Raw genomic sequence first — 18,833 nt, forward strand, 5'->3', positions numbered from 1 at the left:
AGTTTCCTGAATGCCCTTTGTGCACACATTAGGTATCCATTTTTGGGGGAGCTGGATCTTCTAGAAGACAGCACAGCATAATGATGCTTTATTTTTTTGATTTAAAACCATATATCATCTGTATGCTAACCAGCTCCTGGTACATTTTTACATTTGTCCTTGCCTCTGATTAACCTCTAGTTACTTTAAAGATGCAAAAGCAGTACCTTGGGTCTTATGGGTCGAGGTTGGACATAAATTTTAGATGAAGTTTCAACAGGCCAAAAAAAAGGGATAAGAAAGAAAATCTTGGTCCAAGTCTACTACAAGATGGGTGACATTAGGGTCTAGCAGGACTAGATTTAACAACTCTAGAGCTACTGATAGAACTGGTACCGGGACCAGGCCTTCTGGACACCCAAGGACTTGGAGAGCCATTTGTATTAAGAACAGTTAATAAGGACAATATAATTGATACAATATCTGCCTGTAACATTATGGAATTGCAGCCTTAGCTGACATGCCAATAGTTCCCAGTCAGATCCAGATCCCTGCTGCCCTCCAAGGGGGTGAAAATCACCCTTTGGTGACATAGAGAAAATTGTCTTCTCTGAAGGTTCTCTGGAGATCCGATTGAGTCCTACCGGCCAGATGCAACAGGTTGAAAGGTAAGCGTTGAAATTCAAGCGTGCTTGAATGCTTTTTGCATTTTGGACAAAAATAACTTGTGTATCAGAAAAATATTCACACAAAGATGTTGGACAAAGCTGCCTTAGATATGTTACCCAAGAGCCAGGGACTGCCCCTGGCTCTATGCAGAACACTGTAGGCAACATAAGCCACCACTGGTACCTCTTGGGGCAGAGCTCAGTTCCAACACGTGAAATGCAATCATAGGTACAGTGTGCCCACAATTTTGCATGCTCAGAAAAGAGTGAAAACACAAAGCTGCTTTACTTTCTTTACATCAGTCATACACTGATGGTGGCAGATCCTTACCAACATAGCCCAAGTGCACACCCACTTTCCACTGGTGTCAAAGTAGGTAACTTAGGGGGGTGATTTAAAACGAGGAGGAAGAGGGAATGGGAGACAACATCCTCTAGATCTGGCCAGAATATGAGACAAATATCACCTTGGCAGTGTATCAATAAGAAATTGTTTGCCCCAGGAATTACTAAATGAGGTTGCCAATCACAGCGAAGCTAACTTGAGGTGGTCTGAGTGAAATAAGAGTGAAATAGATTGAACAGAAATCTCTCCACAGCATGAGAGAATATGCTTTTCAGCCAAAAATCAAGACAAGAGGGAAAGAGACCAAATGGCAAAGTGACAGATCACTGCTGTGGGAGAGCTGTTCTCAATGGGCTTTAGTTTAATGTAGACATTGAACTCCCTTCCTGGCCAAGAATCCTCCTGTGTTTAGTATTAGGCTATGGAAATGAAGCTGAACAAAGCAACATTTTGATTGTACATTTTTACATAATGCTATGTAATAAATGGCATTTCATTCCTTAGTGCAGTTCCAGCTTAAACTAATGCAAAGACAATATAGCTTCTAAATCACATATATACATAAAACTACCTGCAGTATGAAGGGCACAGAAAAAACAAAGCCCAGAAGGCAGTAGGAAGTGAATGTCGATGATTAAAATAGTAGCAGAATAGATGCAAATATTGTTTATATGGAAATCCATCGAAGGATACGATTGCCACAATGAATTCAAGTCAAGCTTTAATGTTTTAAATTACTTTGCCCACTCTTTAGAATGATTTCAGCTCCAAGGAAATCATACCCTGCTCTGAATGACTTTCACATACTGATTCGTGTGAGGTCTTAAATATGAAACTTCTCTAGCATAAATCAGCCAGCCTGGAGAACTGGGTTTGAACTCCTGCTCTGCCACAGACTTGCTTTGTGACCTTGCAGAAGTTATTTTGCATTTCAGTTTTCTTCTTTCCACAAAATGGGGATAGTGGTATTCTCTTACTTCAGAATAATATTCTGAGGATTTATTAATAAATAATTGTAATGATGTACTGTGATTCTAGACAGAGAGGAGCTAAGGAAGCATGAAGTACACAACCCCACGCACCCTACAACACTTCACTGCACTGCCCAGTGAGCTTCAAAACACTATGGGGAGTTTCTCATGCTTTTATGTTTCAGTTGATCCTTCCTCCCACAGCTGCATTAAACAAACAAAAAATTAGAAAGAGGGACACAATATAAGACAGAGTTAAAACAGCAGTTCGAGCACAGCACTCCTGGATCTAACTTTGCAAGGACTAGCAATTCCTTTGCAGCCTTTAGCAGCTCTGCCAATCTCCATTTCCTTTTTTTCCAAACTGTAATGGTACCATTCGGACCCCCCACCTTGCCAGGGCATTATAGAGGTTTCTAAGTTATGACCTTTTAATGATATAAAAATACATGTCATTTTAAAAAATCTTTTTCAAACAGCAGAATCGTTCATTCAGTCTTATCTTATTTGTAGGAACCAAGAAACTATAGCACTAAATTATTTCTTGCTATGAAACTTAAACATGGATCAGTTAAAGCATCTCTGGTCAGAAGGGATTGTTTTCCCAATACGTTTCATAAAATACTTCTAAAAGAAACACTGCTTTTTTTAAAGCAGGTAATGCAAAGCTGGAAACCAATTCTACCCTGCCTCACACATTGAAATTGCCTGTTGCAAGTGAAGTATTAGATGTTTATTCCAGTGTTTATTCCAACATAAACTGTTTTGAGTCCAAACTTACCATTCACTCCCATACACAGAAGTTACATCATTTGAACAAAGCCTTTCCAGACTGACAGTAGAAACCTGAACGAGGTCCTTTATTTCCTGTGCTAGTGCTGTAACAACCAGGCTGCCCTAATTAGTTTAAACACGGCAGTCACTATTAAGTCACTTCTGTCAACATGGTGTCAGACATGTTCCTGTACCAGTTGAGCATGAGGACAAAGGTGGTGATCTCCCTGGCGAGGCACAGCAGTGAAATCTGCTAGTGGGTAACTTAGGAAATTTACTCAAAGTAGTCTGGTACCCTTAAGAAGTAGTAGGGTCTTTGCAAATAACCCTAGCTTAGCAATTAGCTTTTGCCTTGCTCACGCTGTGGGCAACCAAACACCTTCTCATGAAACAATGTTTAACATCAGTTTCTCTGTACGAGTTCAACAACTGGGGGCACTGCAAGAAGTCTGTTTTCCTAACTAGTCAAATTTGAAATGTGTATTTTGACCACTTCTTATCTTTGTGGAAGAAAGCTGCTAAAACATAACACAACTGTTTTAAACTCAAAATTAAATATGAGGTGACGCAGCATTTGAAAAAATTCTACTCAGCTCAAGGGTCATCAGAGACTACTTCAATGTTATTATGAAACGAATAGCAGAAAACAGGTATATACTGGCAGAATTTCTTATAGAGAATCAGCAAGACTAGACTGCCATCTCATGGATATGACTAATCTGAGGTTGTACCAAATTTATGAGGGGAAAAAAATTGCATTGATGCTGTACCATTTGGTAAAACCAGATGGGTTTGTAACATCTTCCTCTTCCTTTTGGTCATTAGTATACAATCATTATTTATTTTCAGGTTCCCTGTTCATACTGAAGGGATTCAAGGAAAGGAAGAAATATACGCCCTAACACTATGCACAACAGCTGAGCTCAGGTCAGTGTCAGCAGCAGCAAAACCAATGAGCTGCTGCTAAGCTTTCCCTGCAGTTCAGGTGGATGTGGCCATTAATGTGCCACACTATTCTCAAGTTCTAGGTCTGTTCAGAGAAACAGAAACCCAAAGTTATCATAAAGCTCCTGTCTCTTAACTGTTTGGTAAGGATAAAAGACTGGGGTAGTTTGCGGCTTTAAAATGGTACCACTGGTGCTCTTGTGGGGTGTTATTCCTCCTGTAAGGTGTTATTCCTGGCTCTGCAAATTTCTGTGCAAAAGCCAGCGGTATAGGAAAGAGACAGATGTGTGTCTATTAGCTGAGGTTAAAACAGAATTTGGGGACAGCAGATTGCAGAACATATTCACTAAGTTTGCTCAGTCACCTTGAACACATTGCTGTTCACCAGGCTTTGCAAAGCAGCCCGAGATCCGACTGAAGCACACAAGAGCAGCAAATCATCTCTGTCTCTTCGGCTAGTTCACTATTTTGTTCAAACATTCACCATTTTGACATTATTATTGTCATTTAACTTTAGACAATCTATGACATTGCCCATTCTAACCCACTTTTCTAGGTCTTATCCTTGTATAAGCTTTAAAAATACAAATGGGGTTATTTAAATTACCTTCAGAAATAAAAATATTCCACATGGTAAACAAGCGTTATTCTCATTTACTAAGATTATTCTGAAATAAAACCTTGTTTGGTAGAGGTTGGTCTGCTTTTATATACAGTGACTCCAATATCACAGTTTTTGGAAAAAAAAGTATTAAATAAAGTAAAACCATAAATATAACAGATGATGCAAGAAAAATGCACTTGGAGAATTATGAGAGCATTTTCTAAACCAGTAAGACAGTAATTTCAGGTGTCAAGACTTCTCCTTTAGTGAAGTGTTTATTCTTAGCCTAACCATCATTATCTATTGATTTCTGCAATGCCTCTCTCCACTGTAATTTGCTTCACAGTATTATGAGTTATATACAGACCTCAGGAATGCAGAAGCCATTACAACCATGTGAACCACTACTGTTCACTAGATAATATTCTGCACTTCCTAAAGGCAGGTGATTAAGTAGGTAACAGATTTCCTAAAACCCTTCTGTATTTAGCAGCATAGGGCCAGCCATTTCAATATTGTTTCTGCAGGTATCACTGATCTTATAGAACCTCTAAACTAGAAGCTAGCTGGGGAGTGAAAGAGTAAAGGAAGAGTTCATCTTTTCAGAGAAAGCCATTAATATACCCCAAAAGTTCAGGTGTAACTGGCAAAGAGTTAAAATGAAATACGTACTAGACTAAATAAGTACCACCATGTCCTGGTTTTAATAAAGAGGAAAAAAAAAACCAAAACAAAAAACTAACAGGGCAAAAGTACAGCTGTGATGTAAAACAGCTTAGGTCTCCAGGACATTTATTTTGATCTGCTTACAGAAACTTTTTTTTCCCAGATGTGGGAAACAATATTCTTGCCGAGATGATAATTCTATTTCAGTTCTTTAAATCACGATTCTGGCTTATCTTTTTGCTCAGTTCAAGTCACTTGTCTGTAATAAGACAGCATATCATCTAAACTTTGGTAAAGCGGTTCCTGATTTTCAGCATCACTGCTGTTGGTCTGTGCTGAAGATGCCACATCTTGGGCGCTGCAGCTACAGACCTCCTGCACTCCCGGTGGCCCATCTTGGGTGCTGCAGCCACAGGCCTGCACCACTCCCGGTGGCCCATCTTGGGTGCTGCAGCCACAGGCCTGCACCACTCCCGGTGGCCCATCTTGGGCGCTGCAGCCACAGGCCTGCACCACTCCCGGTGGCCCATCTTGGGCGCTGCAGCCACAGGCCTGCACCACTCCCGGTGGCCCATCTTGGGCACTGCAGCCACAGGCGTGCACCTCTCCCGGTGGCCCATCTTGGGAGCCATAGCCGTAAGCCTGCATTGGAAATGACATATCATGAGTGCTGTAGCCATAAGCATGCATTGGTGGCAGCATGCCTTGAGCGCCGTAGCCATAAGCCTGCATGGGAAATGGCATATCATGAGTGTTATAGCCGTAAGGCGGCATTGATGACAGCACATCTTGAGCGCCATAGCCGTAAGCATGCATTGACGGCGGCACAACTTGAGCACCATAGCCATAAGCCTGTGCCGATGGCAGCATATCCTCATCGTCGCTGCTGTCATCCTCTGCTGATGATGGCACATCTTGAGTGTCACTGCCACGGGCTTTTGTTGACACTGACTCATCTTGAACATTGCTGTTGAAAGCCTGCCCTGATGGTGGCACACCTTCACTGCTGCTGCTGTTGGCCTGTGCTGATGGCGTCTGTTGCTTTTGTGCTGTCTCTGTTTCCAGTTTTTCAGAGGATGTTTCAGGGCTGTTCAAATTCTGCCTTCTGTAATTATCATCTTTCTTTTGTCCCATAAAGTAATCAGAAGGTGGTGCAAATTCTGGATCTCGCTCATCTCTGAGTTCTTCCTGTTTCTTTGACCATTGCCCAAACATCAATTCTGTTAGAAACAGGAAAAATGGGAGATTGAATATAGATTTCAGGGTCTGAAGATCAGTCAGAAAGGAGGGAAAACAAATTAAACAGGGAAGATGCAATTGTGAAAAGCTATTTGAAGTTACTTTTCCATCTATTACTAGATTGCTGGCTAAGGTCACAGTCCACTTTCTTTACAGAGCAGGAACATTGAGCATTAAAGATAACCACCATCCTCTATGCAGCTCATCCTAGTCACTTCAGGATCCTTTAACAATGTGGTTATTGTTATGCAAAAAGACTAATTGGTTAGGGGTGAATCAAAACACAAACCAATCACCGCATTAAGAGCTTAGTTATTAGAAGATGGAGATGATGAGATTATCTCTAGCAAGCACAGGCAAAACCCAGTAACTTCTTTATTTCAACAGAAGTGGTAGATATTCTTGTTACTATGGCAGCTGCTCATTTCCGATTAAAAATAGTTCTGAAGTACTGCAATGGAATGACAGCTCAAGATGACCACACTTGAAAAGCTATCCTCAAAACCTACTCCAAAGATGTCCCCCAAACATACTCTCTAAAACGAGTAAGATTCTTTCCAGTATTCATGTCTACCAAGACTTCTGTAAGAAATTAAGTAGAAAATTTTGATACGTAAGGGCTACACATTTGTCTGAATTAACAAAATAGAGCCCCTGTCACAGCAGGACTTCTTCCTTTGCTTTGGTAAAAAATATAAAAAATACGAAATAGTAAGGAGGAAAGCATCTAAGAGTGAGGAGTTTTGCCTATCCCTTCTTATACTAATTCAGATGCTTGTGTTTCATTTATGTTCGGCAAACCACAGTTATTTCACTTCACATTTTAAAGTAAGCTGTCCTCTACTTTCTGAGTGTAATATTTGTTGTGTAGTACAGAGCTGCTGGAGTGTCAGTCAGATACCAGGTTTCCTCAGAGGTAGGAAAACACAGGTTTCCTCAGTGTCTGGCAGGATAAAGATTTAACAGATGGAAACTGAAAGTTTTGTTTTTTAATAGAAGCACAAAGTGTCCCCTCACAATGATGTTCACTAACAGAACACAAAGAGAGCCTATGAAAAGTAAAAAGCAGCTGGAAATATCAGTATTGCATAGACCAGGACTGCTGCTCTTACAGGAGTACTAAAGGTGTATTTGCCTATTCCTTGTTTGCTTTCACTTCGAAGTCATCAGATTACAAGAATGTGCATAAGCACAGATAACTAGTGCAAAATGAGTTAATGGGTTTGGGAAGGATTTGGAAGACAGCCATCACTTGATGTTGTGACAAGGAAGATGGTTCAAGATGGGACATTGGCACTGAAGCAGTCTCTATTCCATCACTTTTTAGTATCATCCTGTACCTGTTTCAGTGTAATACATCCTGCCATCACATAGCACAAACTACAGAAATACATCAAGAAAAGATCACATTAAAAGACAGTAAATCTTACGAACTATGAAATTTGTCATTCTGTCAATCTCTCTGGATCATCCAGAAATGGAATAACTCATATAGAAGAAAAAATTATGGGGACATTATAGCAGCTACTGGCACTGAGGGCATGTCTTGTCAATCACTGCACTGGACACTAGATAGCCATCAATACAAAAGGTAGAAAGTATTTAATTGCTTTTCAGTCTTACCATACTTTGTCACAGAACAGAAATGAAATCAGCAGTGTGCACACTGCTTCCAAACAGCGGTTCCGAATCTGCATTTCCTTACCTTTGCCTTTGTCCCACTCTCGGACATAAGGCACACCGGGCTTTGTATCTCTTCTCTCCTGGATGACAACCTCTACCTTTCTACTTGCTGCGGGAACTCTTGGAGCTTCTGGTTCTTCAGTAACACCTTTCAATTCTATGTTACAGAAAGAGATAGTAGTTTGTGTTAGTAATAGGATAAAATCTGTATGAAATTCATAGGAGGAACAGGAAGCAAGAGTTATTTGCACTTATAGAGCTCATACTAACGATCTAATTTCATTCTAATAATGAAATGCATCTGAGTGGAGAGGTAATTTATTTATTTTTTTTTTAATTACTGCATATGAGCTCAGAAAAGATAGTGGGTAAGCCAGATAATCAGGAAGTGTATCTACCAAGAAACACTTCATTAGCTTTGTAGTTGTATCAAAAAGACTGCTGAAAATCTATTGCCTAATAATCCAAAAAGAAACGTCCTAGTGTTATACTGAAGCTAGAAAATTGGTTAAAAAAAAAAAAAAAAAGAACATTAGCATGTTATCTCCATTTTGTTTACAGGAGAAAACAACTTGCATTCTTATTCTGAACAACAGTAACAGCAGTGGCACATTACCGTTCTTCACTTCTAGAACATTTCACAGTTAATCACTTGCATGGAACTCTGACACGGTGGACTATTAGCTACATTTTGCAGTGGGAGACAGTGCAAGTTGACTAGCAGTGTCATAAGGGAGATAGCACAGAGATGGCATTAGAACTCAAATTCATCATCCTAAATCCCGAAGTCAGTAGTATGTCCCATTTACAGACTGCACTGAAACTGCAGGAGCGTATATTATATGATATCAAAATTAACTTGTTACCAATTTTTATTCTACCTCATCTTCAAAAAGGAAAGCGCCAGTAAAATTTCAGCAGCTCTAACCTCAACCTGCAAAATTAACCTGCGTAATTCCTGCTGTCAGGTGTGAATCAAAAGAAGCCTATAATCTACACATGACATTTCTACCTGCATTATTAAGCTATTTCTGGCATGATTTTATATCTACACACAATTATAGGAACTCTCACTCTCTTAACAGTTATACTGATTGCATATATAGAATACATAATACCAACATATTGAACGTCCAAACCTAAATCAGAGTACGCCTATCCATCAATCAAGTACAAAATGAAATAGCAAGTATTTAACTTAAAAAGGCAGCAGATCATACCTCCATTCTCCAATTTTTCTGCCTCTTCCTCTAATCCAGCTTCCCTTAACTTCTTAATCTTCCGCGCTCGAAGTTTAGACAGTCTTGCATCTAGAGCTGCCTTCCTTTTTTCTTTTAACTGTTCGCGTTTAGTTCTCTGATCAAGTGTCTTAATGGCAAAGAAAAACATGAATTAATCTGCCTTTATCATGATAATCAACTACATATATTCCTTCACTAAACAACTAAAAGCAATCCTCATCAAGTACTATGTTTCAACACGGAAAAAGAGGCCCGATTTTTTTGGAGTCAGTTGCAGGCATCACCTAGTATAAGACTTATACAACAAATCAAAGACAGTGACCACTGAAACTAGGATGCCCTCATACCCCAATTTGCTCTTCAAACTCATACCTGTTCTCTTAGCATATCCAATGTTGCCCGTTGTTTATTTCTAAGTTCTTGGTCACGAGAAAAGGCAAAGTAACCAACACCAAGCTGCCTGGCCTCTGAAAAGAAGAAAATCAATAAATTTAAGTTACACTCAAGTTTAAAATTGACAGTAAATACAAGCACCATGCACCCTGGTTTCAGGCACTGGATTACTCCCAGCAACATACACCGCATTAGTTTTACACGACTAAGAAGGGCTTGTTTTAGACAAGATGTGAAGTGAAGCTTCCTGACAGAGAAAACAGGAAGATGTAATGAAATTTGAGAAAAAAAAAAAATTGAGGAAAATAACAATTTAAGGAAAAATACATCTAGATTTATGTACTGGTAATTTGAATGGTTATTATACATGTGGCTTAACACCTACCTACACTTTGCTGCATAGGCACAAGAAGTAACTTTCCCTTGCTTCCTCTAACACTAATCTCTTCAGTGATATAAAGATAAGTGATATAAAGTATGGAAGTATACCATTTTCTCGAATGTCCTCATAATGTATGGGTCCCATGGGTTTTCTGAGGGCTTCTTCTTCTTCTTTTTCCCACTGCTGCCTCTGAAGTTCTTTTCTCATGTCTTCAGATAACAGGGTATTCCCATCAGGGCCTTGTCTAATTAAAAAAAAAAAGAAAAAGAAGAAAAAAAAAATAGTTAGGTATTACAGAGCAGAATTTACCAGTTTTACAGTAACAAACAGTGACAGTGTGACTGGGTGTGATCCACTGTTGCGGTTTTTACAAAACTTAGATCATTGTAGGCACCATTTAATGATGCAGCAGCACTGATGACTTACAATGGTACATGATGAAGACAGAAATACAAAGCTACCTCTGAAACAAGGCACTAGTACAACATGTTATTAAAAGACTTAAAGAAAATTGTATTATTTCTTACAGGCTCTATGAAGTCATTATCAAATCACAGAAGGGAGATGAAATAATCACTTTTATTGGCATCTGTTGGGGTGCTAGCAACCACATATAGAAACATTTCAAATTTAACATAAGAGAAGAAAGGTATTTGAAATAACAAAAAGCTAGCCACTAACTTACCCTAGAAGTCCATGCCAAATATTAATACCCAATATGGGAAATATTTTTCTTTTCCCAAGAGAAGCAGCAGGATCTTTTTCTTTTATTGTCTAGCTAAAGCTGGTTTACTGACCAACTGTCATCCATATCAATGCAGACACTGCAATTTCAAAGCACTCATACTCTCTATCTTACGTTTAAAATATTGAGAACACACTAATGAGTTGTTAGCGTGAAAGAATTTTCACTTCAGCAATGGCTTAGTTGCAGTGCCTTTAGACTATTTTCTGAAAACAATTCTCAGTGCTGCCATAATAATTTTAATAAAAGAGCTGTTAAACAGCTGTTTAAGGGAAGAGCAAAAACAAACAAATGGAGATCTAACAAATTCACTTTGAGTGCCATGATGAATTTGGAATTGCTAAGAGACTATAATCAGCTTCCATGTTAAACAGAACCAGGAATCACTTCTCTGGCAGTTTCTGGAAGGTTTAATAAAATACAATTTCCATACAAGGACCACAGTTTTAAAAGATGCATCAAATATCTGAGAGATTGCTAAGTCAATTTATTAGAACTCTTCTCTGCAAGCTATGCTCCATAAGTGACATTTTAGATTTGGTCAGCATTTACATCAAAGACTGTGCCTCAGTAGTTTATTAAAAATTTAATTTCAGCTTTTATTTCATATCCATGGCCTCCATTCTGTTGCAATTTAAAACCAATACACAAGCCACATATTTCAAATGGTGAACTGCCAGGGTGAAATAAAATAGAAGCCTTGGACTACTATATGAATTTATAATTAAATCAGTCATGTACAATTACTCTGTAGGTACTCTATTATTTAAGGCACAATGTAGTAACCAGCAGACGTTGGTGTAAAAAGAAAGCAGCAGCATCAACAATTCTGGATTGAGAACGGGATAACAAAGAAAAGCTTTTTTTTTTTTTTTTAAATGAGAAGGAAGAGAAAAAAGGTATGTTAAATACTGCAGGGAACATTCACTTCCATTAGAGAAACCACACCTTTTCCCTTGAAGTTCCTGATCCATTTTAAGTAGACTTGGCAAATCCTTCTTCATACAGCGTCTAGATCGGCCCAAGAAATCAACATAATCAACCCTGTAATGACAGCAAAGGAAATTTGATGTAGAATTTCTATTTGCAGCTTTAGAGAACTCTTAATCAGAAGATAGAAGCAGTGATACTTTCCAAAGAGTATTCATCACCTCTCAGTCTCTCCGTGTGTGACGGTTTCTTCTACCTTTCAATTAACAGATTTCCAGGTTAAAAGGATACATTCTGAGCAGGGCGTATGACAGCTTTAGTACAGACATTTACTCAATCTCACTTTGAGACGACTATTTGCCCTGGCAATAAAATGGTGTAAAAAAATGTTCAAAACTTACAAGGTAATGTAGTTTTCACACCAAAATAAAACTGAGCCTAGTACTTGCTTCCCGTAGTGAAAATAATGATGTGGCATTGACTTCTTGCGGATATGAAATCGCTACAATATATTTCAATTATCAGTCTAAAGCTCATTTAGAATAGACTGATAGCGTTCATTCAACTGGCATAACAAAGGCTGACTAAAATGCAAGCAAAATGTTCCTCTGAAGCACATATTGTGCTTCTCATTCAACCCTTTATAGTACTGAACACTAATTTACAGTTGTTGAAAAAGCTGTTAAGAGCTATACTATTGTCCTGTAATGCTAGAAAGTTCTTTAGCATCACGCTGCCTCAATTATCCCATTCTAAAGAATTGATATTACATCAGAAAAAGAATGACTGGCAATCTAGCTCCCAAAACCCAAACTTTTAAAGATCTGTGCTTTTAGTAAGTTAAGTCTTTTACATAACTTCTAAGGATATCTAAAGCTTAGTATATACTCAGTGCCCTTTAGCTTTTATAATAATGTAACATCAGTAGGGAAAAAAAAAGATTGCATTCCCTATAGTAAAGATGTAACTAAAGATCACTGCAGAATAATTAGCAGTATTTATGCTAGCGTTCAAATATCCGCATTAGGATATGGCCTCACTGATACGGACAATATAATAACAACACATCTCATTGATGCGAGATGTAGGCAATGATAGAAAAGCACCATGTGAAGAGTAAAATCTATCTGTTTAAATTTCTGACACTTTACGGTGATGAGAGCACAAAGCAGTTTGAGCCCATCACTCATTGACAGTTTCAATCTTGAATTTCAGTAAGGTGCTGGTAATGGGTATATCTGCCTTTCCAACCTAGCAGTCTTCTGGTACTCTGCTGGACGCATTCTCCCAATTTATTCTGAAACATTACATTGCAAATCTTATCTTGGCCTAATAAACTGGAAAACAGGGGTGCTCTGTTTCCTATCAGTTACTGCTGTTTTAAACTGATTACCAGAAGAAAAATTTCTGTTCCATAAGCGTTTTAAACAAATGGGCAAGGAAAATGTTTAGTCAGGCTCGTTTTATAATTATTCATCTAATAATTATTGGATGAAAAACTCACGGTTACTTGGAATATCACAGAAAATTGTCACAGACTACTTGCTGTGCTGTAGTTAAACAGTGGAAGAAATGCTGAAAAATCATGTTCTTTTTCCAATCAGAAGTTTCTCTCCTTTAAGAGATCAACATACAACGAAAACGACTGCTCATTTTGTGCATCACACACAATTAGAAAAGGGAAGGTGGATACAATAAAAACCCCAAGTTTTGCTAAAGTACACGTCAATTCAAGACATCAAAGCATAAAATTGTATCAATACTGTGGTCAGAACTCCCATAAACTATGCAAGAAAATAAGAAATGATATTACGATGTCTCACTTAATAGTACCTTTCCCTGATTGATATTTCTCATAATCCTGGATGTAGATTCTATTGCAGTGTTACCTACACGGAAAGGAAAGTAACACGAAGGGCTGTCTTTTCATGAGACATGAAATGAAAGAACGTACCACCTCTTCTCAATGTGTGTTATAAACAAAACAAAAAAAGTGTCACTCTACATACTCTGGAGAATAAAATTATTTTCTCATGCAATTGTCAAGAAACACAGGACAGCTTAGCCCAAACAGCAGTACGAACCATTCTTCATCTGGGTCCTCGGGTGGTGGTATTTCCATTTCAGGTTGAGTTTCCTCATCATCTGTGTCTTTTTCTGAAGTCTTTCTAGCAGCTTCACTCCGACACAGTTCCTGTACTTCGTGCTGTTTGTCTATGATCTTCTGAGTGAAATCCACTAGGTACAAATCCTCAGTTTCTTCATCTAAGGCAGAAAATCAATTCTTAGAGAACAGCCATGAAAAGAACAGGACTGAGCACAAAATCAATACAAAATAGCCACAATCAGCTTTTCAGCTGCCAGCAATGCCCTTGACCACACTATTGGGGAGCACTTAAATCTCATTCAGTGCCAAACAAACTTGGAGCTCTAAATTGGCTCCACAGTGATAACCTCTATTTCTGAATAGAACTTTTAGAGTATTTTAAAGCAATTAATCGTTGTGTACAATACAGAAAAGGTTGCAGTCTTTGCACTAAAATATTCTCTGCTCATTATTGCAGAAGTATAGGGTTTGTGATGTAACAGTTCAAATACTTTTTTGATGCTTAACATTTGGTGTGTTGGCAGTAGTCAAGCAATCACTAGAGTACTTTTTAGAAAAGTAGAGAAAAGTGGTGGGGTCATGTGGACAAAGATGGACACTAGTAAAGAAAACATTAGAGATTAATTGCAAAGAGATTTGGATTCTATTTTAATAATTACTTCTTGCAAGGGACTGAATGAGCGAGAGAAGAAAGGAACAGATTAGAATTCTCTAACCCTATTAGCTGCTTGACTGGTATTCACATATGAACTAGCCAGACTCCCCTCCTCCTCCTCATCTTCTCTTCATAAAGGTCCAAGAATTGGAATGCAGGACAGAACATCAGCAATGCAATCCAAAGACTGCATAACGGAGAATAAATTAATTTTGTTTTTCGAAGATTCTGTATTGAAAAACCAGAATATATTCCACCCACTTAATGAATGAGTGAAACAAGCCAATAGTGCTTTACTAGGACAGGCTGTCCTTCAAAAAGTAATTTTATTTTCTCTAGTACCTATATTTTTCTCCCTTTCAAAACAGAATAACCCATGTCAATCACTTTGTGTAATAACTCCAGAAAAAAAAATACCATGTAAGAAGACAAGCACTGAATTCATACCATAGCTGCTGTAAATCACCAGATAGTCAGAAATACCAACTTTTAGGGTGAACTTTACAAACAATTTTATATATGCTCATTTAGACTGGTTTTGTTCACCTGGAAAGTCGCCTTTTGTCATTTTCTCATACAGTTTTGCTTTCTCTTCTAGTTTCTTCCTGAAAAAGAAAAAAAAAAAAACAAAACAAAAACCAAACCATTGCAATTCCACCAATTCCAAACACAGTTCAAATGACCAATTTAATTTTAACTAAATGGAGTAAGAAAGTACCAGAAGTGCTTGAAATGTTTATGCCTGCATTTCGTTTTGAACCTTAACTGACATTTCTGAAGATGCATAGATAGCTTGTTCCAGAGTTTATACTGAAAATAATTTTAGTGAAGTTACAGAATTAATATGAAGTGTAATTTATCAAGTAGGCAGGAAGACAATGTAATGAGTATTCCACCTCTATCTAACTGCTGCAGTCTGTCGGATAAATACTGGAAGAAGCTAGACCATTATCTGCAGGTATGAGATACTGATATACTGTTTTACAGAAGAAAAAAGAAAAAAGAAAGAGATAACAGAGTTACACTTAATCTTAGAAACTGAAGATAAACAGCTAATTTCTGGAATGGTAAAGACAATTTTGAAGAGCAAAGAACTGCTTACAGAAAAACAGCAAATTGCTTACAAATTGCATTTTCAACATTTATCTTATTGTACAACTAACCCATTAAGAAGATGAGGTAAACCCTGCAAAAGAATGAGTCATTTCCTGTCAAGTCCAAGAAACACTTTTCTATAGAATTCTAATATATTGCTGCCCTGGCTTTTAATTCTAAAGATGACCTTCCAGAATCAGTAACCTGACATACTTCGACAACTACGATAATGTGAGGGCAGATACCCCTAGAGCATGAGACTGCTGGGATGCACTTTGTACATTACTGGCGAAGAGCATGGAACTGACGCTGGTCTTACTGGTTGGTCTAATGAGAACTGCTGGACCAAAACGTGCATAACTTGCTTTATGTGCTTTTGTAAGCACTGAAAAACAAATTCTACAAAGCATTCCTTTCTTACAGAGCCTGAGAGTTACCTTGATTTATCTAATATGTGCTCCTCTTCCGCCTTCTGCTCAACATCTTTCTCAGCTCGATTTGCAACTCCTGTGTTTTGTTTGTTCCAGATGCTTGGTTTCTGTGCAGTACAATTTTATAACAACAAATAAATACATAAATAAAAATATTGAAATTATAATGATTAAAATTATTTCAACTCCATAGTGCAAAGTGGGCAAATCAATCATGAAAGACTTTGTAAAGAACATCTTAAATATGTTTGACTTGAGACTACTGTGCTGTAGGATGCAGCAGGTATGTCCTAAAATTACACAGATTGCAGCATGATATAATAGTTAAGGGCAAGCTGAGAAGCACCCCCCCAAAAAAGCACTCAGAAATCAGACAAAATCTATTCTGGTAACGATGTTAAGGTTAAAAAAGTTAATAAAAACAACCTTGCTGATTACTAAAATAATAATAAAGCTATGAATTGTTTCTATTCTCTATTACCTTTATTTTAGATATAAAATACAATCAATTTGCCTGTTTACAGTGTAACACTGTAAATGCTGTATGTTCTTCAAATATGGCAGCAATACTCTATTCTACTCCTAGAAAGCTACAGAATGAGTAGAAAACAATGTGCAGTAAACCGTGAGAGAGAATTGTGCATCCACTATTATACACTGCGATAGAGAGGAACAGATAGCAGAGCATTTATCAAGAGGAGTGTCCCATCCTCCAACCTTCAGAGAAGCACACAAAATCTTGGAGAAAAAAAGAAACACCTTTTCCTCTCGTTACAAAAGCTGTGGCTCCCTGGGGAACAAAGATTAAGTGGTGATTTAGAGAGGCATAAATATGTGAAATTTTCTGCTGTGCACAAGAATCTCACCTGGAAATAAAATTTAAAGAACATCCTCATCGCGTAGATTTTACATTTGATTAGAAACATAGCTCTGAGTATTTATTGATTTAGGTTTGAATATGAACTTCCTTACTTTAAGAAGAAGGAATGACAAAAACAACAATGGAAAAATATTTCTACCTTATTAGAAGTTTTGGGCTTTGCAAAGATGCCAGCATCTTTTAATAGCTTTTCTTTCTTGAATTCTTCTTGCTTTCGGAAGAGTTCTGCTTTGAGATCTACCAACTACATCAATAGCAAAATAAACGAATAAACAACCAAGACATATCACATGCATATACATCAGTTACTGTAATAAAATAACTGTATTTCTAGTAAAACAATCTAGTAAAACATTTAACGTTACAGTTAAATGTACATTTGATTGCATTTTTCTGCGGAACTTTGAAACAGTGATCTGATCACTCTTAAGTTTACAGCAAACAATATGCAAAAAACACGGAATGCAAATTATCATTAGGGATTTAAAAGAAGCCCAAAGATATCCTTGATCCTTTGACAGATAATGGGAATAAGCACTAATGAAATATCACTACTGAATTTAAAAATGAAACTTTTGAAACAGGATTTTATTTGTTATTTAATGGTTAGAAAAGAATTTATAAAAGTTTGCTTTCGTAAAATATATATACTTTTCCACTATTTTATAAACTGTTCATATAGTTTTAGATTTTTTTTTTAAATAATAAATATATAAGTAGCATTGCCATCTATGACCAGCACCCATCTCATCTTTTATTAAGCAACATCACCGGTAGGGGTATTGTCTTGAAATTACACTAAAAAAAAAAAACCCTAGCCTGGAAGAGGATATTGTGCCACTTTCCCTGCAAGTCCTACAGAAGACAAATGTCACAGATGGACACTAATCAGGACAGTGGAAGACTTTGGCATTAATATTTGCCCCAAACACTAAAGCATTTGCTTTTTGGGTCCCTGTAACAATGATGCACAGTGTTGCAAATTAACCCTTTTCTTTTGCCCCAAATGCTTAGAAGCGACCATTTAAAAAAATTCAATATTGTTTCATATACAACAACCTCCAGTTTACACTAACTGTTTAATTGTAAAAAAGCCGTGTTTGGCAGCAGTCCCTTGTTCGCAGACTACCAGAGAGCAGGGAGAAACAGGCCTCACCATCTGAGGGTCGATGTTAGCTTGCCAAGACATGGACCTCCTGGTGCTTAGAAAAAAATCAGGAAATTAACTCGCATTTCCCTCGCATGCTCTAATTTTATCATTACATGAGGGACAGGGGCAAATTCAGCGCTGGCACGCCCAGCTTCCAAACACAGTGCCAACGCTTGGGTAGGGAGGCGAAAGGGCTAAACCCCCTCCAAACACCTCACGAAACCAAGACGTGTCACAACATGACCCTTTAAATCAGCATTTGCTTTAACGAGTGCCTATTTCAGTGGGTCAGCATTAAGGCGAAGGGCAGAAGCCGGTCCCCCGGTGCACTGTCTTCCCTGGAAGCGACCCCCAGGCCTCAGCCCGCCCGGCCTGCGGGTAACAGGGCCCGCCTGGACGCCCTCACACCCTTATAAGCGGAACGACAGGCTCTCCCATACAGACGGAGGGCTGTGGGGGTTTTTTGCTTCTTCCCGGCCGCGGCCAGGCTCACTCGCTCACTCACCGAGGAGGCAGCCACGTCCAGCGGCTTCTTCCTCCGGTCCATGGCGGCAACTGCCTCCGCCAGCCGCCTTCTTCCCGCTTTGCGGCCTTACCGTAAAGCGCAGCGGACGCGAGACGCTATTGCGACAACGCCCGTGAGGGCGGGCGGGCCCCTCCCCGCCGCCATGGTGAGGAAGTCAGGAGAGAATGGACGAGTAGGGGCGGAGCGCGGTGCAGAAGCTTCCCTGGCTGTGCCCCGGCTGTGTGTGAAAATAAGGGTTCTTGGCAGTTAGAGGGCAAATTCTTTAGGTCTCCTATTGGAAATGGCCGCGTCTGGCCTGGAAGCTGGAGCTGCTGCTGCTAGCGAGAGTGCTGTGGGGTGCTCTGGGGCTGCTGCGCTGGGAGGTGGCCACTGTGTCCAGAAATGAAACAGGGTTTGGCCAGCCCAGAGCTGGGTTTGGAGCTG

General features: G+C 38.7%; 1 protein-coding gene across 1 annotated transcript; it reads right to left on the reverse strand.

Moving 5' to 3' along the window:
• Positions 1 to 983: 983 nt before the first annotated feature.
• Positions 984 to 18,471, reverse strand: CCDC174 (coiled-coil domain containing 174). Its single transcript, XM_063348140.1, has 11 exons — positions 18,390 to 18,471; positions 16,874 to 16,978; positions 15,861 to 15,961; positions 14,875 to 14,933; positions 13,651 to 13,831; positions 11,585 to 11,680; positions 9,999 to 10,135; positions 9,489 to 9,583; positions 9,096 to 9,243; positions 7,898 to 8,032; positions 984 to 6,173 (listed from the first exon to the last, which is right to left on the reverse strand). The coding sequence occupies exons 1-11, from the start codon at positions 18,429 to 18,431 to the stop codon at positions 5,200 to 5,202; spliced, it is 2,073 nt and encodes a 690-aa protein (XP_063204210.1). The 5' UTR covers positions 18,432 to 18,471; the 3' UTR covers positions 984 to 5,199.
• Between the last annotated feature and the right edge of the window lie 362 nt (positions 18,472 to 18,833).

This window comes from Chroicocephalus ridibundus, chromosome 10 (assembly GCF_963924245.1).
Source record: "Chroicocephalus ridibundus chromosome 10, bChrRid1.1, whole genome shotgun sequence".
In the NCBI taxonomy this organism is placed as follows: domain Eukaryota; kingdom Metazoa; phylum Chordata; class Aves; order Charadriiformes; family Laridae; genus Chroicocephalus; species Chroicocephalus ridibundus.